This window comes from Homalodisca vitripennis, chromosome 3, assembly GCF_021130785.1.
Source record: "Homalodisca vitripennis isolate AUS2020 chromosome 3, UT_GWSS_2.1, whole genome shotgun sequence".
NCBI classification, from domain to species: domain Eukaryota; kingdom Metazoa; phylum Arthropoda; class Insecta; order Hemiptera; family Cicadellidae; genus Homalodisca; species Homalodisca vitripennis.
The window spans coordinates 54381131-54406932 of NC_060209.1; the positions used below are offsets into that span (position 1 = coordinate 54381131).

The 25802-nt window shown below is 34.4% G+C and overlaps 1 protein-coding gene and 1 long non-coding RNA gene across 2 annotated transcripts; both read right to left on the bottom strand.

Moving 5' to 3' along the window:
* Positions 1-426: 426 nt before the first annotated feature.
* Positions 427-9208, bottom strand: LOC124356882 (carbonyl reductase [NADPH] 1-like). The gene is made up of 6 exons (XM_046808156.1): positions 8966-9208; positions 6513-6641; positions 4915-5046; positions 2983-3221; positions 1024-1229; positions 427-938 (listed from the first exon to the last, which is right to left on the bottom strand). Exons 1-6 carry the CDS (start codon positions 8987-8989, stop codon positions 835-837), a joined length of 834 nt encoding a protein of 277 aa, XP_046664112.1. The 5' UTR covers positions 8990-9208; the 3' UTR covers positions 427-834.
* A 5639-nt stretch (positions 9209-14847) lies between these two features.
* On the bottom strand, positions 14848-15560 carry LOC124356883. Its single transcript, XR_006921904.1, has 2 exons — positions 15477-15560; positions 14848-14888 (listed from the first exon to the last, which is right to left on the bottom strand). It is a non-coding gene; the product is annotated as an uncharacterized LOC124356883 (long non-coding RNA).
* Positions 15561-25802: the final 10242 nt, after the last annotated feature.

Here is a 25802-nt window from a genome sequence, read left to right on the forward strand (position 1 = left end):
AACAGCACCATTTGAAAACTCAGCACTTAAAGGGGTCAGGCTGTCATGGAAATGATGCTGTAGCACTAACAGGATTAATAACAGAATATTATAGCCAAAGGATTTTATTTTACCTGGGGAGGCTGATAACTGGAACTTACAATATCTATGGTTAATACAACAAAGGACTTGACTGTTGTAGTCATGTAGATTGTTTTGACTGTGTTATAATACACTCATATTTCCAATAACTAATCAAGTATATGAAATTGTTTTATTTCTGTACACTTGGGATTCTATTTTTTTTTTTTTTTTAATTAGGTAGTCACGTATATTTTACAATGAAAGAGCTGCTTTCTGGTTATCAAAAAAAGAAAATACTAACATTTACATACCTCTCACAAGTGCCTATTGAAAAAGTTCAGGTAAAGGAAAACGACATTGAACGCTCTTAGTAAAACATTAACAAATTATATTTGATATTAAACTTGGAAAAGTATCAACAATGAAATGCTACAAAAATAAACAAACAATGTTAACATTATCAGTCAAATTAATGACTTGTACTGCCATTTGGTAACAGCGCCAAACACATTTGCTTTGGAAAATCAGGTCACTGGACCAGCCAGCCGATCCAGCTATTCTACGAAATTCAATTATTTTCAATGACCAAAATCTTCTTACATTTAATACATTAATCACTACAACTATATAACATAAATCTCCAGAGTAGATTGAGGCACAAAAAGTATCAAGATTAGTTACTTATAACCAACTTATGCAATTAACATCACAGTATTATAACGAGTATGTTGTGCAGCGAATCGGAGAGCAGCCAAGGTTCAAGTCATTAACTCATTTAGCCCAGTCAGCAACTTTTCGATCGTACCACACAAACTGTCCTTTTATGACATCAGGGCTATCTGGTAGCAAGGCAAGATACACTGGCGCATCCGCACCTACAACAAATCAACGTGATGGTTATTTTATCTTAATGTTTAAATCAATGCCCTCTTCCCCTCCTTACAACATTGTTCAGGTTACCTTGCTCTATAGTTCGAGGGCCCTTGTGGCTTGTCATGTCTGTGTCCACGTAGCCTGGGTGTACACAGTTGACGATGAGGCCAGGCCTGGGATCAGTATCAAACTGCCTTTGCTGTGCAAATGTCAACGCACTCAAACCCACCTTGGACACATTATATGCACTTGTCCCCCAACCTAATTCTTGGTTCTTCCCCTCGGCAGCAGCCCTGCAACAATTTCAAATTAAAGATCAAATACATTGAATTCTACAAAATATCAATTTCTGAACCATTCTAAATGTCTTTTTAACTATAATTTTTTGTTACAGGAAACTTTACAGTCTAGCATTATTTCCAATAGGTAACCCTTTCGGGGGGTGCTTAGGGACCATCTGTTTTGGGCCTCTTCGGGTTGACGATATCGTGGCATAGGGTATGGGACGATGGCTTTGTATGAATGGTGATGGATGAATGTCTGTTAAATTCCTTGTAAGTTTTATTCTATGTATTTATTTTTAGTTTCATAGAAAACCTTTGTTTCATTTTATTACTTTATATAAATAGATATTATAATTTTCGATTGTAAAATAGTAATGTAAACTGTATTGTGGCTCTTATTTTACAGTAATAGTAGAGTTTATTAATTTATGGTTAGGTGTAAGAGAGGACTTAATAGTCCTAACCTCGCCAATTGAATATGTTTTACGTTGTATTCAATAAAGTCATTTTTCATTTCATTTCATTTCAACCCTATCACTGACTTTATTAAAGTGTGTTCACGATGACATGTACCCCATTGGATACACACGATCTTTCATAACTGCCATTGTGTACCCGATCGGGTACACATGGAGCTTTCCTAAAGTGTGTTGTGCATCCAATAGGGTACACGTCAAGCATTTCCTCTTGAATGTTTTTATTGTATGCCTGTCTTGATGGTTAGTGAAATATGAATCTGTGCTTATAGAAATACCTAGACTATCATGTACCCCGTTGTGCACATGATTACTTAATTTTTGTAGGTAAATATCCTTTTTAGACACACAATATTAAAATTAATTTTATTATATAAAATTTTGAAGTCCACATACTTTTTTATACTTTAAACTTTTAAAGTTAAAAAATATTAGGGTCTTTGGTCATTATTATTGAGAAATTTTACAGCATACAAAAAGTCAGGTTATTGACCATTCTCATGAACATATTAAAGATGGAAATTTTATACATTGGATACAATTCCTTCTGTTATCACATTATTATCTAATAGAGATAACTTTTATCTAAAATTATAGTTTAACCTTAAAATATCCATAACACAACAATTTTTTAGACATTATTAGTGTTGTTTTATTGAACTCAATTGTATACAAAAAATTACATAGGCATGTCGCTAATTTTGAATTTTATTTGTTTGTGCCACATTAACCATTTTATACACAGGTTTTATTCTAATTGAGAGTTAAAAACTCTTCCATCTGTAGTGAACAGTTTTCCAGAAACAATAAATAATATTTCACTAGCTCAGTACTCTTTAAAAAAAAATCTGGAGGCACTCTCTTACAGGATTTGGATCTCTCCACTATTTAACTTACTTCTTTCCCAAATTCATCCTCAAGTGATCCCATTCTTGTTCCTGTACTTCTTTATAATTTAAGTACCCAAACTACCAACAAGGTGTCCTGCCTCGATGTTAATCAGTAAAAAGCCACATTCAGAGATAGTAAATCTAGGAGTTTGTGCTGATTGATTGTGTTGTAGACTTTTGAGGACTTCCATTTGATGCAGAAGGTGACACTTACCTCACAGTTAGATGTTCAATAATTCTTAGTCAACACCAAATTGAGTTTTTTTTCTAGACATAGCCTACTATTGATGCATTCAATAATATCAGGTGTAGAGTTTGCTATAGATCTATTAAAACAGTAACCTCTGATTTCTTATTTAAATTTTAAAGTACTTATTTAAATTTTAAAGTACTTACTGTACAAAATCTTTCATGAGAGAATTTAGCTGACTAATGGTGAGGTTTGGATCTTTCAATCTCTTCCGCAGTTCAGGAGAAGGAATGTTGCACAAGAGGCCACAAGAGCTGGAGAGGTTGACTACTCGGGCGTGTGGACGCAGCAGAGGGAACAGCGCCTCACACACGTCCACCTGGGCAAAGTAGTTGACAGCCACTGTCACTTCAGCTTGCTCACTGAATGGTTCCTTTGCTGACATCTACAATACGACAAAAAACTTAAATTTGTTTTCTAAAATTTCAATGTAAACAATTCTGAATATTTTAATAAATATTTTAACAGTTTGAAAAGTAAAAAATTAAATTTGTGCCATTTATTATATAACCCTTACAACACTCAACTATACTGATCACAAAACCTCTAGAACTACCAAACAGATTCAGATTAAATTTTGTATACAGTATTGTCTCATCTTTTTCTTCGGGGTTTACTATAAAACATTAAAAATGTCACAATGGAAATTTGAAAAAAATTGCGTAAATGATTAATTAGGGAAACTATTGAGACCTGAGACTTTGAATGTTGAACTTCTGTAACCTTCAAGCCAAAAACATCCACTGAAAAAAATCTTGCAATCCAACTACAGACAAGTTTTAAAAATGTAATCAAAAATCATGTTCAGGACTGAAACTTTTAACTTTGGTCGCTTATTTAAAAAGCATCCTCAGAAATTTTTTTTTTAAATTTTGAATTTTAACACTGGAAGTACATGAGAACCCACAGGACCTCTAGTATTTCTAATACAAGATTTCAGAAAGCACTGAATCAAAAGATCATCCAATTTTGCATACATATTTGTGTTATCTCCTATGGGCTTATTAAGATACATTTACCTTTAATATTAAAATATCAAAAACTTTGCGTAAACAAATAATGTTATTTTAATACTACTTTAATAATAGGTTTATAACTATGCTACACTGGCTTTCTAAATTTATTATTTTACAGATTTTACCAATTATAGTTCTCAAGTTCTTTTAAACCCTAATTGTTCAAATTTATTTTGTTTAAATACAGATTTCCGATTGCATCCCTATGAGTCAACAAATTTCAGGACTTTGTGCAATGAGATACGTTAGTGTGTGATGGTGAAGTCTCATTGATTTAGTGATGCTCAGGAACATCTCACCATAGAAGTAAAGATGGCTGCTGATAACCTGTAGAAACCAAAGTGGACATAAACCACATGGTATACAGTATAAACAATAATTAGTCAGTGTACTGAAGAGAGATGTGACCCATATCATGTGGCTAGTCAGGATAAGAGTGATCACTGCAGATATCAAATTTAATTAATCAAATCAAAATTCCTGTATTTACAATATCTTTAATATATGTAATAGAGTTAAGCTGCATAAGTTAGATACAATAAGGTACAGTATTAACAAGAAATAATAACAATGCTGAGAAACGTGAAGTCATAATTTTAAGTCAAGAGCAAAGAAATTCATCCAGTGAGTACAAAGGAACAGCCAGTTGCTTAGTCGTATTTGTGCAATGCGACAATGTGACCTGCATGATGATAATCTCTAGAGCTGAGACCAGGTTATGAAGGGGGAGTATACTCAACTGATTACATGAGTATACAAAGATACGAAGGTAACCTACTGATTACATGAGTATACAAAGGTAACGTACTGATTACATGAGTATACAAAGGTAATGTACTGATGACATGAGTATACAAAACTAATGTACATCAATCAAGAGTTACATAAAACTTGTAGTGAAATTACAGTAATTTATAATATTCAATACAACACAATTACTTGAGATTGGAAAACTATTATAAGAGAAATTAGAAGACATGCAACAAACAGTATTAATCAGGGAATAAAAATGCCAATAAACGACAAACAATTTACAAAATTTTTTTTAACCTTACCACTTACCTTATAAGCAATAGCTGCATTATTAACCAGAACATCTATTCCTCCATATTTACTCTTTATGTGTTCTGCAAATGCTGAGATACTTTTCTTGTCAGTTATATCCAACTGATGGAATTCAGGTTTGAAACCCAGCTGAAAATGTCATAATAATTACATTTTATATGTGAAAATTTAGAAGAATCAAAAGGTGACCATAAAAAGTGCTCAGACATTAAACCTGGATTTGGCAAGTTATATCATATCCCTTACAAATCTTGCCTATCTGATGCTAGACTTGTCTAATCTAGTTTAGCGTAAATGTCTTCTATTATTTATTTAATGGAAAAAAATTGATGAAGCTCTCCTCACAGTTAAACACTGAATTGAACTGTTAATTCCTATTTTTACTATACTTTCTGCTCATATGCTCCAAATTGGTGTCATCCTTTAAAATCACATTTTAATATCACTTTTAACTGTGTAAATTGTAAGTACAATTTCTTCTATTCCAAGATTTTTTGCCACTTACATTAACAGAAACTGGAAGAGGGATGATAATAGGAGAGGCAAAGAATTATAGGAAGGACGCTAGGACTAACCGTATTCAACCCTTTTAATTTCCCTCACCCATGGGGTAGTTGGATGAACCCTAGAGTGTAAAATGCTCTCAGTTCTAGTGCTCATCATTTTCTGCAGAAAAATTAACACTGGTTATTTCATTCAGCATTTGAGATATGAGAACTAACAGTACTAAGAACTCTGCACTCTGAATTCCACAACTAGTTCTCATATTGGGTTTTAAAGACAAAGCTAACTTCGAAATGTTTATCAATACTTAGTTACAGGTGTGGTACAAAAAAAAACTCAGAGCAGGAATCTCATTATCTGAGTGTAAATAACAAACAGGTCATCTGTCAAGTCTTTTGCACACCATATCGGGTCTACGGTTCACCTTGTCATTTTTGGATAACCCATCTTGTGCACAATTACTGTACGGCATGATGATGCTTAACGTAACCACCATACATTCTATGACAATATAATGTATGACAATGTAATGTTGGATACTTGTACTAAGTAGTACAAGTATCCAACACAAATCAACCAGTACATTGTTGGATATCTGTACAACTTCTATGGACAAATTTATTGTCTTGTAGGCAGACAGTTCAATCATACCGTGAACTACTCTTGCTTTCAACTTCTCCTGCAGGAAGTAATATTTGGAATAGAATTGAATGTAAAAAGAAATATGAATGTACATAACTAAATTGCTAATGATCAAAACACGATGGCATGCATGTTAGCAAATTGGTCACAATCGTGTAGTGTTATAATTAAGGAAGGAACTGCATGCCTCTGCAGCCATTCAGCGACTGATCCAGTTCAAGGTCACACAGAGGGATAGATGACTGAGGATTATTACCTAGCCATCTTTGATGGAAAACTAAACTCCTGCATAATATTGTAAATATGCTGCAATTTGCCACGAATGCATGTTCTCACATATTAAAATTTAAGGTTCTGGATGGATTGTAAACATAATAAAACATTAAAACATTGAGCAAACTAAAATCAATGTTACTTATTACAGTAATCCATCATTATATGTACTGTACCTTGTTGAGTTCAGCTATAGCCGCTTTGCCCCGTTTACTATCTCGGGCTGTCAGGTACACCACACCTTTGAACTTCTCACATAGTCCTTTCACTATTCCATAACCAATTCCTTTGTTTCCCCCTGTAACCTGAAATATATTGTTTACAAGTTGAAAATGGTTTAGTAATAAAAAAAATTGCAATAAAACCACAAGAATTCTAAATTCTAATGGTAAAGTCTACTTTGCTCCTTTAGGATCCGTCTGTATCTTAATTAGAAAATCATAACTAAAAAACAGCTTTTTAGTTACCATATTGTAATTTTGCACATTTTTACATGTCTTATTATGATGTAACTTTAACCCATAGGTGACATAAAGAAATTTATTATTAATAGTTTCAAAATGGCAGCCTTTTTCAAAGTTTTAGGTCTATGGAAAGTTTTTTTATAACTGATGAGAAGAGAAAACAGAATCAACACACATACAAGATAGCTAATAAAAAAATTGTCAATAGATACCTTCTATGTTATGAACAGATGAAAAATAATATTGCCTGGATTACGTATCAGTAGCTCATTGTCACCTGTTAAGAGAATATTCCTCATTTCAGCTGCTGAACTATTATTGAATCGAAGTCCGATGATGTGTTATCAGTTGATTAGTCATATAAATCACTTAGTTGATAATCACTATTGTACTCATCCTCACGAGCACGTCATTTTACCAGTAAACTAAAAAATCAATAAAGCCAAACACTAATATACATTACAGAGTCACACATGTGATGCACCAACGTAGAGTGAAAGTAGGGCCTCACAATAAACACTATACGAAAACTGTGCTACAAGCCAGGGAGAAACCAATGCAGTAGTGATGTTGTGTCCAGTATTAGAATGGAGCGCACTCACATTTAACCTTCTACAACGCAAGCTAAGGTTGTACTTGTACTATTTGAGTTAATTGACATGAAGGTACAGTTCTGTACCATGCACTCCTTGTGGGAAAGGGTATGGCATGGGTCCGTGCCGCTTACACAAAACATGTCAGTGTACTCACGACACGTACTCAAACTTTTACATTAAATATGCAGAACATCACTCACTGGCACCACAAAAGAAATAAACAATGACTATTTCTGTACATGTCTATACAACTAAATTAACCAATCAGGAAAAGCAATGTCGAAATCAAAAAGAACAATAATTAGCTAACAGGACCAAAATAATAAAGGAAAATCAATTAATAATATTTACTATGGAGATGGAAACATTGCCCAAAATGATGAAATGACAGAAAAAAAGGACAAAAAAGCTCAAATTATATTCAAATACAATTTTATAACCAATCTTTCTTCTCAAATTTTTGTGTAAATATTGACAACCTTCCCCATGTCAATTGATACCTACCCCTCCTTAGTTTGTTATTCTTCTCCACCCTGAAACCCTGATTCCATTTCCTCCCGGACCCAAAGATTGATTGAGTAATTCAGGTATCTAAATTAAAACACTTTAATAATTATTGTGCAATATATGGTTTGCGAGGACCTAATATTCCTTTTTGGGAATGAAAGTACAGTTGCAGTATGATAAGTGGCCAACATATTTCAAATCATATATGAGTAATATTTCTAAACACTGTTAGGGGGTAGGGTACGATAAGTGGACCCGGTTTTTTATATCGAAATTGGCAAACGATATTACTTAGCATAACCATCGATATAATAAATCGATACTAATTAGGCTATTTTGAACAATTAACTTAAATAATCTATACCAACAGCTGTAAACACTTTCAAATAATACACGTAAGGTAATATTTCAATTTTACATAAGTAACATTTGATTATTCAAAGTAGCAGTCAATTTTAGAAAACTACATGACATTGCTTTGAAACATGATAAGACGTATTTTTCGTGGCTTCAACATGTTGGACTCGTACCGATAAACCCATTATGTGAAATTTGTGGGAAAGAAACAACTGTAACTGTGAGAGGAGCAAACATGGTCGTCTTCAGTTTTCCTAATTTTGGTTATAATAATTTGTTTGATCACTTTAAATATTAAATTTATATTTTAATTTAAAACGTATGATTGTTATTGAGGACCATGGATACTTCTATATCGATTGATAGTCTAGGATTTGAGATGAGATTATTAGGTATCGATGGTTACATTCTTCAATATAAAAAACCGGGTCCGCTTATCGTACTCTACCCCTATTGGGGTCTAAAATCTTACAAAGGCTTAAAAACCCTAAATTTAAAACATTATTCATTAGCCTAGAAACCATACATATACGTTATAGACATAAGTTATAGATTAACTGTTTAAGTTTAATTCCATTTTTTTCATGTTCATGTTTAATTCCAGCCTACATAGACCAATAATCTTAAGCACTTAAAAATAATTGTAAGTAACCTGTTTATTTTAGAAAAACTTTAATAACAATAATATGAGCAAAGCCTACTAACCACTGCTACTTTATCGCTTGACATTATTTGTTTTTCTGCCAACTACTAGGTTAGTAGCCTATTCTCTAATTAATTATTTGATTCACAGCCTAGAAATTAAAAAACAAATCCAAAGAATAAAAAATCTATATTGATTAAATTAAAATAATCTTTCAAAACACTTTTAAAATATGTTATTATAAGTATCACTGCTTGCTTCCCTCAGTTTCTTTTTTATCCGTTTGTGTTAACGAGCTCCTCACGCCTGAGATTTAATGGGGTGATCAACCGAGGCGGAGAGAAAGAGTGGGGACAGAGCCGAGCAGAGCCGAGCAGTACCGATAAATCCCGAAAATTCCTGACAAACTCTGTACACTGATAGCGACCTCAGTTCGGAACGGTTCTGATTTCTATTATCTTACGAATTAATGAGTCGTTTTATATCCGAATTAATGAGTCGTTTTATATCCGAACATATCTGCAAAACGTAGAAATTATATCGAATTAATTATATTAATATAGAACTTTCTTTATAACTCCAAAGACACTTTACACGAACATATCTGCAAAACATAGAAATTATATCGAATTAATTATATTAATATTGAACTTTCTTTATAACTCCAAAGACACTTTACAAAATGTGAGATGGTGCACAACGAATAAAATGTCATAACCTTTTTGTGCTATTGGAATATATTCAAAGTAATAGGGCAAAAGCAACATATTATAATGTGGAGTCCTTAATTGGTAGTAAATAAATTAATAATTACACTACAAAATCTGTAATAAGAGTTATGTAATAGCTGTAATAAACTAAGGGTATTAAAAAAGAAACTTGCGAGTAAATATTCAACCAAAAACATAATTATAGAAATATGACAAAATCAATGACAACTACCTGACTTAAATACCTAACATAGCACGTGACATCATTAATAAATACAAAATTTTGCTAATTATATTATATTACTGTAACTGACAAATTCAGTTTAAGATCATATATGAGTATATTTTTGGTTTACAATTTTAAACACTTATATTTATGTAAGAAATATTACACTTATATTACAGAAATTTTATGTAATACGGATGATGAAAATAATTTAGTCCTACTGATCTCTAATGCTACGAATATAAAGATTTATGATACAATTACAATTACACAAATTTATATAATTTATTGAAGTCTGCCATTGTTACTCAGAAGGCTTAATTAAGTCTAGGTAAATTTCTAACTTTTCCTCCTCTGTGAGGCCTCTCTGCGAGGATTTTTTGTTCTTTTTCGTAGAAAAATAACTCCTCTGTTTGGTAATATTGGTATTGCCTGGTTGCCTTCTGTTACACTCTTCTTCCTAAAACATAAATTCAATAAATTTGACAGAATTTTCCGTGGCATAGTTTTGAGATACTATTAATTGTTTTAAATTTAATTCAATTTAAATTTTACTACTAAACAATAAATATTGGTTTAATTAAAACTGGCTATAAAGTGATTGGACTTACCTTAACTGGTATCTGCGAAGTAGTGGCCATTGCTTCTAATGTAGTTAACATTTGTGTGAAATGTTTATCAATATATTCTTTTTGGTCTGAAGTAGTTGTTTGTCTTTTCATGTATTCCATCAGGATGTCATTTTTTTCGTATATTCTCTTTGTGCGGGCCTCGTCATTAGGAGTGTTGATTTTGTCTCTGTTTTATAGCTACGCCACTGAATGTAACGAGGTTACTTTGTTACATTAGACTTCCTTACGTCTTTTTGGGTCTTTCGATACTCCGTTGTATTGGTTTATTTGTATGTAGACAAGAGTAATTGCCTGCTATTAATTACGTTGTAAAATCAAGGTTTAATGAAATAAATTTAATTGCGCTGAGTCCTGCAGCATCCAGCTTTAAAAATGTTATATATATATGTTGTTGTACCAAATTACTGAAATGTGTTTAATTCAGAGTAGAAGCTAAAAACACAGTGGTACATTTTAAGAGGCTTGTCACATTGATTGCCTGCAATTAAATTGTGCTGCATCCTGCAACATCCAGCTTTGAAAATGTAATTTAAATATATGTATGCTGTACTAAACTACGGAAAGGGGTTTGAAAATACAGTGATACATTTTAATAGGTTTGCCAGGTACTGAACTAAATTAAATTCAGATGAGTACAGAGCGAGAACACGCGGACTGCCCATTCCACTATTCTAAAACACGGGCTATCTGTAGTTGGCAGGAGGGGCCCCTCCATCCCCACTCTTTCTCTCCGCCTCGGTTGATCACCCCATTAAATCTCAGGCGTGAGGAGCTCGTGTTTGTGTTACTACCTGTTGTATTGTTTAAGAAGGCTTTGGTGCAGGCCCGAAGAGGCCAATACATAACGTTAAAAAGTTTTTGTCTTGTTAGAAGTTATTTTATGCTTTTGGTAATGTTTTGTTTACATTTTCAAAAAATAAATAGGCTATATTTTCCAAAAGTAGAACACGTCCAACACGTTTATATCTTTTATGTCTCGTCGTTTATACGAAAGCTTTATACGAACTACTGTGTTATGAGTTGTGTTACGATGTGGTGTAATGCATCGTCTGCACACCACCGTGAAGTTAGCGTCACTTTATCGTCCGTTTGTATTCCGTGCAACAATGTTGCAGTCAACAATCAGAAGGCGCTAACAAACATTCAAAATCTAAAATAATAATATAAAACGAATTAGTAACATACGATTTTTCACAAAATCTACACAGTTTTTCGTATTTATTATTTACCACAAAGAATTCCCGATAAATTTATAATAAATAAAAACCCAAATATAATAACTAAAATGTAAAAATGTATCCTTAAAAGGGCGTTCTCTACTTAAAAACCACTCCTGAGACTAAACCAAACAAGTGCCCACAATGAAACTTTGTACACAGATGCTCTGTAAGCTGAAATTAAATATACCAACGTCAAAAAGATGGTGTCGGCCGTCAGAGGTCCTATCGTCTAAATTAAATGCATCGTTGGACGGGCGTTCTCGTACAAAAGCCACTCCTGAGACCAGTGGCGGCTCCTGATAAGTGGTCATGGGGGTGCACACAAGAAAATAAACAGTAGGATTAGATAATTAACTTACGTCGACAAAACATAGTTACCGTCTCAATATAATAGTAATACAAATAGTAAACAAAATATTTCAGTCCTTTTAGGCTCTTTATAGCACCAAATTGATTGTTTGTAAAAGGTGTACAAGACTGTAAGTTATTTCGTGCTGTAGAATGAATAATTCGTAAAAAGAAACTCCTTAAAATTTGCAACGATATTTGACTACTTGCATTTTAATAATTGCTTATAGCCCAGAAAGTAATTAGCAAATATAACTGATTTATTGGCTAACAAAATGTTTATGAACATGAAAAATAAAAGAAAGATAATGTGAATACAATCTTATTTTATTAAATACAAAGAAAAAATGTAAGGTTATAAGTAACTTTGAAAATAGGTTAAATAGGCTAATTGAAAATTAACTAAATGTTTCATGAAATCATAGTTCAGCATTTAATACACAGTTTTTCTCCAAAAACACTCTTTGTAAGATGATTAGTTCATGTACAGTTTTTTAAAAGTTGAAGTCCATCCTTTCTTTCTTTTTGCCTAGCAAAAACATCGATTACACACCTCATTAAAGTTATGGTATACTCCTGATCATACCCTTTTCCACAGACAACATTGCCAATGCTGTTAGTCTTTCTTGCCCCATGGTACTTCTCAAAAAATGTATTGATGCGTTTTTAAGGTCGAAAAGCACCGTTCCCGCTTCCGCAGTAGTCATAGGGATGGTAGAAACAATGGTCAAAAAGTTTGTGAGTTTCTGAAAATGAAGTCTGTAAGCCATTCTCAATAACGAACTGTAACAACGGCACAGTCCCGTTCATGACTTGAAAATCTTTTCGTTTTGTAGATCACTGAAAGTTCTGTTTTCAATCGTTCTTTGTCTAAAAATGAATACACCTGCACCGTTTCTTCCAATAGTTGAATGGGAAACGTTTTCTCATAGTGCGTGAACTTTTTTGAATCAAACAGAGAAACCGCGCTGAAATGGTGTGTCAAAAAGAGTATCTGTCTTTTATTTGATTGGAAATAACATCACACACCTCTTTTGCGGCAATTGTCCTCGTCACATGAATATTTTCATCACGTCGGGCTCTTTTCACAGGCATAGGTAGTTGATCAACATCAATTTTGACACTATCCATGTTTTGCCTTTCTTTTTCGATGCATTCAATAAAAATTGTTTCGACATTTTTCTTTGTTCGCACAGCATCGGTGTATGTAAGCTGTATGTTGTTGATTATACAAAATGTCAACATGGGGCATGATTTTATGGAACACTGCGAGCCAAAATATAAAGTTGGGATCCTCTAACATACGTCTGATTGCCCCTGCTTTGGTGATAGTGATTGCTTGATGTGATGAGGCCTCTATTTCCTCCATGCAAGCAATTAAATCTTCTCTGTATTCATACACAGTGTTGACTGTACGGCTCTTGAAGTTCCATCTAGTTGCGGAAGCACGAGGGATTCTTCTGCCAACTATTGTGTCTAAAACTGCAACTCTTTGTGGAGAATTGCTAAAGAAGTTGGTCAACATCACTCAAATTTGAAAAAAAAATTCTCACTTGTTGGTTTTTGGCTTGTAGTCTGTCCAACTACCAAATTCAGTTGGTGTGCATAGCAATGAACATAAAATGCGTGGGGATACATTTGCTTAACAAGAGTCTGTACCCCTGCATGATGTCCACTCATTACACTAGCGCCATCATAGCTTTGTGATATAAGTTTTGCTTGGATCGTCTACAACACTTTGTATTGCACTTTTAATACATCTAGCTATTGAATCAGCATCGTGACCAGTGGGTTGAACAAACTGCCAAATCGTTCTACAGGTTGGCCATCAGGCAAGACATAGCGGAAAACTATGACTAATTGAAATGTTGATGAAATGTCAGTAGTTTTCATCAGCGATCAACGATAAAAACCTAGTAGTTTTTATCTCTTGTTTTATGTTGTCCTGGCAAACGGCAAGCATGCAATCAAGCAATTCGTTTTGGATACTTTTAGATGTACCTTTAAACACTGTTGCATTGTCCAGATGTTCTTTCAATGAAGCATCAAATTCTGCTGAGAAATTACTAGTCCCCTAAAAACGCCAGGATTTGAAGAATCATCTTGCTCACGATGGCCTCTGAGTGCTAACTCAAACGCCCCACAAAAATTAATACAATCAATTAGTTTGGAAAGCACATAACGATTTTTAGTAACCTGTTTGTTGTGCTTTTTAATATTTTCCCTGTAAGCACAGTCTAGCTGCTGTCGAATGTCCTAACTTGCCCAAAATATTAAATTCTAAAACTGAGTTTAAGTGTGACTGAGAACATTCATGTTTTCTGATTTTTGATTGCAAATGGGAAAGATCAGCAACCCCATATTTTACCCAGTTAGATTCACCACTTTGCTTCGAAAAAAGTAAACAGGGGAAGCAATAAAATCTATTGCTTTGTTCACATCCACAAATCCACGGGGTTCTGGTATATACGTTTTGATTGAATTCCCTCTTAAAGTCTCTATTCCTACCTTTTGGTTATGTGAACAATGTTAAGTTGGGGGGTCGGGTTTTCCACTTACTTTAATTTCAACCTTTCTTTCCAGAGATAAGTTAGAAAACCTAAGTTCTTTAAGTTCAGTTACTGTCACTGCCATAATAATCAAATGAATAATAAAATATTACAAAACACTCACATACAAATCTCTGTAACAAAAAACAACACAAAAGAGACACAATATTCACAAACAGCGGTCATTACGACATTCACACAGCAGAGACGCAACGAAATGAGGTTATATGTACATCACCTGCGACTAGCCGTCGCACTACCAGTGTTGCCAATCCACTTTTGGAAAATTCCCACCAGTACCTGAAAAAAATACCACCTATGAGCCCAAATTACCACCTTGCTTTTAAAAGTATATTTAGGCTACTAAAGTGTGTTATCGACATCGTATGACAGTCTATATTTGTAAATGCAGGGTGGTCTACCAAACTGAACGTATAAAAATTCCCTGACTTTTCCAGGTTTTCTAGGTTAGACACTCTTAAATGGCTTAACGAGCAGGATTTTTTATTGCATTGAATATGGTTGATTTTAGAGCATAATATCATATCTTATATTGTAAAAAAATTAACTTTTTACTTTTTTTACAGAGACAATTTGCATGAAAAAGTTAGTTTCAGAAAAACAAATTTAACTTTCAATGAGCTTGGATCCATGCCCAAAGTTTTTAAATAGAAACTTGTAAACTGATAAAGCAGACATTAATCATGCAATCCTGCTGTGATTCAAAGAAGGAGTAAAGGAAATATAATATGTAAATGACTTCTAAAATTCTCACTGTCAACCAGCTAAGCACAGGCTTTAGGTTTGAACATACTATAGGCCTACAAAGTATTATTTTAGGAAAGGCCTACCAAAACCAAACATGCAAGGTTAAGCAAAAATACTTACAACACTCTTTCATGATATCCTACCTCCAAAATAGGTTGTTTACTGATGTACAGTTTAATAAATTTGTATGATAAATCACATGAAACTGTTATGTGTTGTTCTAAAAAAATCCACTTTTTCCTTTAACTCAACTTGTAGCTTTATGGAAAAAATTACACTAGATCAACTGTTTTTTAAATGTGTTAACCACAATTTTTTAATGTCAGGCAAAGTGCTAGGCACACATAGTCTTGAAATTAAAACCTTAGAAGGCTAGCATTACCATGATGTGTTTAGCCTACTCTATAACTCAGGTTCAAATATTTATTTATATATAATATATATATATATAATATACACACAAAATTTATTTCACAATATATCACTTGATGACCAAAATATGAATCACAATATATTTGGCTATATTAACACAGTTTTAGTTTTTTTTTAAAAGCCAAATAATAAAAATAAGGCCTAATTTCTTATTGCCATATATTTCTTGTGAGCATTTCCCTTGGTAGGTTCAAATTTAACACATCCACCGCTATTTCGGATTCCTTCCCTTGTACCCCATCAATGAAAACGACTGTTTCTGTTTTTCAATTTGTTTCTGTCATTGGTTTTGCAATGCTTCAGTTCACTGAATATTCGTTCGACAGATGAATTTGAAAATGGCAGTATAAAAAGTAAGTTAAACACTTTTTTGTATTTCTGTAAACATAGCATCTCCAGCGACTGTCTTTAGACTGAATACAGCCTTCCAATATTGCATAGCAGACTCATTTGCATCAAGTTTATGCTCTTTGAAGTCTAGCAAAGCATGACTTTTTCCACTGATTGTCGAGTTTTTGGACATCAACAAACTTTCTTCAGAACGGGAAATCTGTTAATGACATGAGCCAAAGACCTTACTTTGAAGGTTTGGGCACTTTTTGGCTCCAAGACACTGAGGACATCAAAAACTTCATCAGAAAAATCAAATCTAGATTTGATTTGTGTGACCAATTCCACATAGAAGCTTAAAATACTTTTTAAGAAAACTTCAATATCTTTCTTTTCTGCATTTTTCTTTAATTCATTAAATGTTTCTGTTGCCTGAATGCCTAAATATATTTGTTTCTAATTGCAGGAAATGACGGGGGTTTGAATGCTCAATGGACATGATGGGTGTATTTTTAATGTAGTTTAAGTCCATGTAGTTTGTACACAGATCTTGAAGCATCTTGTGAACCTCTGGTCGCAATCTATGGAGAAGTGGTGTTTCGGATTGTGAACATTACATTAAAATCTGTTAGCATACCAAGAACATAAGACATAAACTCCAAGTATAAGTAGATAAATTGGTTGTTCATAGCAGCTAACATGCTATCCACTGTGTTTGACGGTCTTCGACAGAAGCGGTCAGCAGGTAGGCCTTCAACGGTTGAAATTGTTCAATCACTCTGTCAACGCAAGATTTTAATGACAGCCATCTTGTTACTGCTGGTGATAGTATTTTGTGGATTTCCTCTTGAAAAAACTCTTGGAACTGTACAAAGGCAGACTGTCTCCCAAAACTTCTGCTGAAGTGAGCCCCAAAGATTTCGGAGCAAATCCTCCACTGTCTTTGGTAACTTCATACATGCTTTAACTTGCCGCCAGGGTGGATCATGTGGCAAGAACACTTGACACATGCAATGTGAGGGATTTCTATTTTCAAAAGTGAAAAAACCGAATGATGCTGCCCCACCATCACATTACATGTGTCAGAACTAAATCCCACTAAGTTTTCAATGGGTATATTTTTTGATTTCAGCGAGTTCATCATACCAGTGAATAATTCATCAGCAGTGCTAGATTTGACTTCAAAACATGTCAAATAAATTAGTTTTTGGCGTTCCAGTTACATCATCAATATAGATAACTGTGAGGGCACATTGATTAACCGATGCCTGATCCGTTGTCTCATCCATGATCAAGGAGAAAAACGATCCTGGTGCCCTTAGTTTTTGGTAAATCAATTCCATGAATGCGGGACCTAAGGCTTTTTTAATCACAGTTGTTGTTTTAGTGCGTTTTCATACACAGTTTAGCAGCAATTTCTGAGTCCGGAAAGACCGATTTGCACAGCGGAATCAATGTATCCATCAGCGAAAAGGGCAGGTTGTTGGTTGCAATTAGGCCGGCTAATTTTAATTCTGCTCGTGTTGACACTTTTATCTGTTGTAGTTCTTTGAACAATTTTTTTTATTTAAGTCTTTGTTAGTGGCTATCTCCTTGATTAATTTTAGGTGCTTGAGGGACTTTCCATGACGCACAATCTCTGTTTTATGCGCCCCCATGACTGCATCACAGACACTACAATATGCCATGTCTTGTCCGGTTCTTTCTTTGACTTTTTTTTGTAGCCAGTTTTTGAACTGGGGGTCATTCAACCAGTTTGAATTGAATTTTCTTTCTTTTTTACTAGGCCTAATGGTGGCAGTTATGGGTAAAACCTAGACCACAATTTTAGGCCTAGCAGCAGTTTTTGGTTGGGTGGTAATTTGAAGTTGAGTGTACGGCTAGGTCTGTATCAAGCTCAGTTTTCCTTGCTACTAGCAGCAATATTAACCTGGTCCTCCTCACTAGAGCTTTGACCTAATGGTTCTGGATCATCTGGATCTATTCCTAAGTCTTCGTACTCCATTGGGATTGCAAGAGACATTGAACTAGGCCAAATAGATTTTTTGCTCGATTCACCATGTGAGCTTTCTACAAACGACTTGCTCTGTCTACTTTCATCATCTTTGTCTTTTTTCTCATCTTCATCTTTCTTAGGCTTAGGCCTACCTTTTAATAATAAACTTATCCATCTTAGTAACTTAAGTTAGTCCAATTAGAGATTCATGTCAATAAAGCTAGTTCAAAGTTAGATGGATTGTAAATGGAAAATGTAAATTAGTTAGGCCCAACACTAACTATAGTTAGGTGATGTTTTAGTTAAGCTTAGGGAAAACAATTATGAAGCAGAGCAGATAGGCTAGTAGTAGTATATTACAAAGCATAAATAGGACTAGGTCGTTACCTAGCTATAGGCCCCTAATCATATTTACAAAACAAATGATTTGTATGAACTTAAAGCAGCAAAGCTAGCTCTCAAAAGTGTCATCTACACTCTAAAAATAATAGTCCAAGAAGAAAAATAGCATTGCAAAAAAAGAGATCTACGTTCTTAAGTTATATGCACTATAAAATAATGGTCCAAGGGGAAAAGATTGGCCAAGCACTACTAACAGTTATGACATGAACACAATAAAAATAATGGGCTAGTCCGAGAAGAAAAAAATATTGCTACATTTTTGTAGCCTATACCTTGGCCACAGTCTACACAATTTCACTACATACTTTACTATTCTAGGTCCACGGATTAAAATACACGATAAAGAAAAACTTGAAATCTTACGTATCTTGGAAAAAACGTACTTAACTAAAGCCAAACTCACACGGCTATGAAATCTTCATCCATTAAACTGATCAACTTATCTCAACTGAATAACTTTCACTAGAAGAAATAAGAAAATAGAAACCAAAATTCAAGAGAAGAAGAACACTAACACTATTACTAACACATAGACTAAAATATCCCTGGTGTTGTTGTTATCATAGACTAAACTATGCCAACCGTCAATTTCTATCTTAGCATAGAGTATTAAAACAACAACAATCTGAATACATATTGTAATATTATATCGATTGAATGTGTTGAATGGGAAATCAATCAGGTTACCTGAAAGCGGAATTCTCAGTGTTCGTTGTTTTCCCTAATTAATTTAAAGTTACCACCAATTTACCACCGGGGCAAAATTACCACCTGAAATACCACCGAGACCTTAAATTACCACAAAATGTGGTAATTACCACCCGATTGGCAACGCTGCGCACTACTGGCTTGTGCACCCACGCTGTTATATGAGACCCTCCTCCCACCGCTTCCCCCCGCATGCCCCTCGCCTATCCCCGCTTAGATGCCAGGCAGCTCACTGCACAATGCACTGTCAGCGCGTCTCTGCTCGATTCGCTTCGCGTTTAACGCGTCATTGTTGTTAATAAAATTCGTTTATACTCTCCGTATTAACTGAATGTTATTTATGTTGTGGATTCAATAAGAAAGTATTTTAATTATATTTTTACCATAGGGGGCTCACGTGCTCATGTGCTCAAATGGAAAAACCCGCCACTGCCTGAGACTAAACCAAACAAGTGCCCGTAATGAAACTTTGTATACAGGTGCCCTGTATGGTGTACTTTAATATAAAAACGTCAAAAAGGTGGTGTCGGCCGTAAGAGATGCTATCGTCTAAATTAAATGCACCGTTGGACGGGCGTTCTCGTATAAAAGTCACTCCTGAGACTAAACCAAAGAAGTGTCCGCAATGAAAATTTGTACACAGGTGCCCTGTATGCTGAACTTTAATATACCAACGTCAAAAAGGTAATGTCGGCCGTCAGAGGTGCTATCGTCTAAATTAAATGCACCGTTGGACGGGCGTTCTCGTATAAAAGTCACTCCTGATACTTAACCAAACAAGTGCCCGCAATGACAATTTGTACACAGGTGCCCTGTATGCTGAACTTTAATATACCAACGTCAAAATGGTGGTGTCGGCCGTCAGAGGTCCTATCGTCTAAATTAAATGCACCGTTGGACGGGCGTTCTCGTATAAAAGCCACTCCTGAGACTAAACCAAAGAAGTGCCCGCAATGAAAATTTGTACACAGGTGCCCTGTATGCTGAACTTTAATATACCAACGTCAAAAGGGTGGTGTCGGCCGTCAGAGGTCCTATCGTCTAAATTAAATGCACCGTTGGACGGGCGTTCTCGTATAAAAGCCACTCCTGAGACTAAACCAAAGAAGTGCCCGCAATGAAAATTTGTATACAGGTGCCCTGTATGGTGTACTTTAATATAAAAACGTCAAAAAGGTGGTGTCGGCCGTAAGAGATGCTATCGTCTAAATTAAATGCACCGTTGGACGGGCGTTCTCGTATAAAAGTCACTCCTGAGACTAAACCAAAGAAGTGTCCGCAATGAAAATTTGTACACAGGTGCCCTGTATGCTGAACTTTAATATACCAACGTCAAAAAGGTAATGTCGGCCGTCAGAGGTGCTATCGTCTAAATTAAATGCACCGTTGGACGGGCGTTCTCGTATAAAAGTCACTCCTGATACTTAACCAAACAAGTGCCCGCAATGACAATTTGTACACAGGTGCCCTGTATGCTGAACTTTAATATACCAACGTCAAAATGGTGGTGTCGGCCGTCAGAGGTCCTATCGTCTAAATTAAATGCACCGTTGGACGGGCGTTCTCGTATAAAAGCCACTCCTGAGACTAAACCAAAGAAGTGCCCGCAATGAAAATTTGTACACAGGTGCCCTGTATGCTGAACTTTAATATACCAACGTCAAAAGGGTGGTGTCGGCCGTCAGAGGTCCTATCGTCTAAATTAAATGCACCGTTGGACGGGCGTTCTCGTATAAAAGCCACTCCTGAGACTAAACCAAAGAAGTGCCCGCAATGAAAATTTGTATACAGGTGCCCTGTATGCTGAACTTTAATATACCAACGTCAAAAAGGTAATGTCGGCCGTCAGAGGTGCTATCGTCTAATTAAATGCACCGTTGGACGGGCGTTCTCGTATAAAAGCCACTCCTGAGACTTAACCAAACAAGTGCCCGCAATGAAAATTTGTACACAGGTGCCCTGTATGCTGAACTTTAATATACCAACGTCAAAAAGGTGGTGTCGTCCGTCTGAGTTGCTATCGTCTAAATTAAATGCACCGTTGGACGGGAGTTTTCGTATAAAAGTCACTCCTGAGATTAAACCAAACAAGTGCCCGCAATAAAAATTTGTACACAGATGCCCTGTATGCTAAACTTTAATATACCAACGTCAAAAAGGTGGTGTCGGCCGTCAGAGGTCCTATCGTCTAAATTAAATGCACCGTTGGACGGGCGTTCTCGTATAAAAGCCACTCCTGAGACTAAACCAAACAAGTGCCCGCAATGAAAATTTGTACACAGGTGCCCTGTATTATATTCAACTGCAGTGCTACAAGCTTTTTAGGAGTTTTACAAGCATGTATTGAAAGTAAATAAAAATTAATATATTATATATTATTATACACTTTATTATAAGTAAAGTGCAATATAATATACATATTTTTTAGCAAATGCTACAGAATAAGGAAATAATAATTACAATTACTAATTGTTGCCTGTTGAAAAGTTAACGGTTTTAATTTTTTGTTAATATCTTTTACATTTAGTATAGCCCTTACTAAACTCACTCAAATAAAATTACAGAATAAAGACAAATTTATTACAGATAAAAAAATATATACAACTTGGTCATTAGTTTTTAGCAAAAAACAGGATCAAAAAAATTATGGTTGCCTGTAAAGTCGGTTTTACGGGCGAAGATTTTACGTGACAACGTCTTTTTCTCGGTAGAATATTTATTGATATGAATATTATTAAATTGCACAATAGGAACAAGGAATTGAATGAAAATAAGAATTGCACAAATTTTAACTATAGAAATATATTTTGTTTACTAAAACATTGTACATAATTTGAAATTAATTAAAATTTGTTATTGTAAATGGTAAAGTTGAATAAAAAATTTACTAAAATTGGAATTTGAAATTCTTGCTAAACACAGTTAAATTCTAACTCCGCGCGTGGTGATTGGTCGGTTTAGTTCGTTTGTTTGGTCGCACTGTTATGACAGGTTAGAGGTTATAATTTGTTATTTTAAATGTTTGACTAGCAATACGCGCTGTTTCTTCTCAATCGACTGAATTACGATTGATTGCAGAGTGATTTAAACTAATAATTTACTTAACACTATCAACATTTGTCAATAGTATGACATAACCTATAAACTCAGTTTCTCAACTTTTGTGTCAATCTAACAATTAATCAATCAATCATAGTTTACGATAATGAAATATCAGTGTACAATTATTTACCTTTATTGTTGTAGTTGTTGTAAATGACGAATCTAAGCACTCCACATTTTCACGAATAAACATAGTTATCTGCTTTATCCCGTGCGGCGGACCCACAGTTATCTGCTTTATCCCGTGCGGATCCCGTGCGGCGGACCCACTGGACGGGCATCGTAACGTTACCGGGCGTTACACTTTTTCATGAGTGACTCCGAGCCGCAACCTAATTTAAGACGTTGTCACGTCAAAAACTTAAATATTTTATTATAAAAGACATGTTCAGTCCAAAACGTGGTATTGTGTAGTGGCATCAAATTAATAAAATACTCAAAAGTAAATAACTGTTCTTGATTCTATGTGTGTTTTTCAGCATTTGAAGACACCATCAAGAATGAGAAAATACCAACAAGCGACAAAGGAATGGTAAGTCGTGTACTAAGTATTGTTGCACTAAAAGATTAAAAAGCTAGTTTGAAGTAAATAACCATTTTATTAATTAATTACTGTTTTACATCCATTTTGTACTTTGAGACGCTGGAATGTGTTTCACTTTTTAACCTTAAGGACGTAGAGACTATTAGGAAAGATCGAATGCTAAGTTAACGATAGCATAAGATCTTAGAATTAAGACTTACTTGAGTTGTTCTGTAAAGCTGTGTACTATACTGAGAGACTCTCTAAATAAAATAGTATTTTTATTTATTGTTTTTTTATTACTTGAAAATTATTTTTTAAATATACATATTTGGAAAAATCATAAACAATTTCTATTGCGAGTGCTCTTCTAGAGAGAGATCCTGGTAGATTGTAGTTATATCGTAAATATATGGAAAATATTTCATAAGCCTATTACAGTATAATTGACATACTTTACAAAATAATTCTAAAATGTTTTAGATATTTACGGACAACTAATACTTTCCAGAAAAAAATTTTTAAATTGATTTTTTGTAGAGGGTGTAGCAATGCATAAGTTATATATTCCTAAATCGACACTTAAACGTAGCTGGAAGCAGTATGAATAGTTTTAATAGTTATTTTAATGTTCAAGATTTTCCTTCACAATCTAACCCAGTGACTAAAAGATAAATCATTCTAAACAGAAAACGAATTCATAAACCTAACTAAAATGTAATCTTTACACACTTTCTTGCAGTGTACTGTTCTTTGTGAATATGTCATTAAAGTTATTTGCCTATTGTTCCATCTTAGAACACTGGAAGGTGTTTTAAATATATTTATTATTTTAATAAAACGAGGTTGAAGGTAATATTTATTCTTCTGTTTTCTCGTTGCCATTATGGTTACCAATAGACAAATAAAAATATTCGCTAAAGCTCACCCAAATCCAATGTAGTCGCATGCATCATAATATCTCTCATTGTTCGTCAGATAGAAATGAAATTTTCACGATATTGTGCTGATAGATAGACATAAATGGAATTTCCCATTTGACATTTGTCAATAGTATGACATAACCTATAAACTCAGTTTCTCAACTTTTGTGTCAATCTAACAATTAATCAATCAATCATAGTTTACGATAATGAAATATCAGTGTACAATTATTTACCTTTATTGTTGTAGTTGTTGTAAATGACGAATCTAAGCACTCCACATTTTCACGAATAAACATAGTTATCTGCTTTATCCCGTGCGGCGGACCCACAGTTATCTGCTTTATCCCGTGCGGATCCCGTGCGGCGGACCCACTGGACGGGCATCTTAACGTTACCGGGCGTTACACTTTTTCATGAGTGACTCCGAGCCGCAACCTAATTTAAGACGTTGTCACGTCAAAAAGTGTGTTGTTTGCTTTTCCTAAAACTCTGGCATATTTGAACAATTATTTTAACAGATGAGTTTTATAGCAACCAAAAAGAATCGTTGGTATATTTAGGTATATTTTCATGATTTAAAAAGCTAAAAATCTTTAACACCAAAAAAAAACTTGCGTAAAGAGTGACTCCCATAAGAAACATTGATTCCAGCTGACGATATGCATATATAAAATTATCTGTAGTCTAGCCACACTCTAGTTAAGATGGTATTAAAATTCAAAATAATCTTTATTTATAGATTGTACATCAATACAAAGAATGATATCATATGTCAAATGCTAATCTAAAAGAACTAAATATACTACACATTTAATAAGATAGCATTTAATTTTGTCAGAAAATTATTTGCATTGGAACAAGGTGAACGGTAGATACCAGCGAGTACAAACTGGAAAGAGTCCAATTTACATTCAGCCAGACAACATTCAAATTCTTTTTCAGTATTAAGACTATTAATTGAAAGTGTATTTAATCCTTCAACCGTTACATTGTACTTTGATAATATGATAACTCCACTACTACTATAATCCTTTTGTGAAAAAAATTATCTTAAATAGTATCTAGAAATATTGAGCCGTTCTAATTCAATACTTGTCATTTTGTGTTCTCAAAGGACAACTATATCAGGGTTAATTTCTTGGAGTGTCACTTCTAATGCTTCAATTCTAGTTGGTAAATTCTGGATATTTTGATGGAATATTTTCAAAAAAGAACTTTTTTCAACTTTGGCTTGCTCTTTGGCTTATGCTGAATGTTGTGATACTGGTTCCCCTTGGTTTGTTGGTTATTTGCATGTTGTATTTTTATGTAATTTTATATGTGTTTGTAAATGTTATTAGTCATATCCTTCTATATATCTCTCTACTGTGTATAATTGAGTGTAGAGTGTGTAGTTTCTTTAAAATGTGACACCCTGAAAGAAAGTTTTTAAACTAGCTGTGACTTTTGAGTTTTGGATACAATTAAAGTTGAATAGCATACTGGTGAATTGTCATTTTATAGCTTCCTAATGAAGTATTCTTGATCCTCCAATATTTGGTGGATAACTATAGAACTTATTTTATGAAAGTACATATACTATGAAATTAATCATAATGTTTACAGGCTATACAATTCTGTCTACTGGAGACATTGTCAATACTAAATGTAACTTTTAAACTGTTTTCTGTGTAGGCACCCAGTTTGGTACCGTGGTCACGCTGTTCGTAGCCGGGTATCTGACTGCAGGTCCATGGGGTTGGCCCAGTATCTTTTACAGCACTGGACTGTGTGGTGTGTTGTGGGCAGTGGCCTGGCTATTTTTAGGTGCCAATTCCCCGGACACCCATCCTTCCATCAGTGACAGCGAGCGGGAATACATCAAGGCAGCCTTTGTTAGCAGCTCAGATCAAAGCAGTGTAAGTAATTCAAATATATTTTTTCTGTCTACTTAAAGCTCAATATGTACATAAAGTATCGCCAAATTATTCTCTACACTATTACCCTGTTGTCAGTTTGGGAAATCCAAAACTGAAGAACATGTGCAT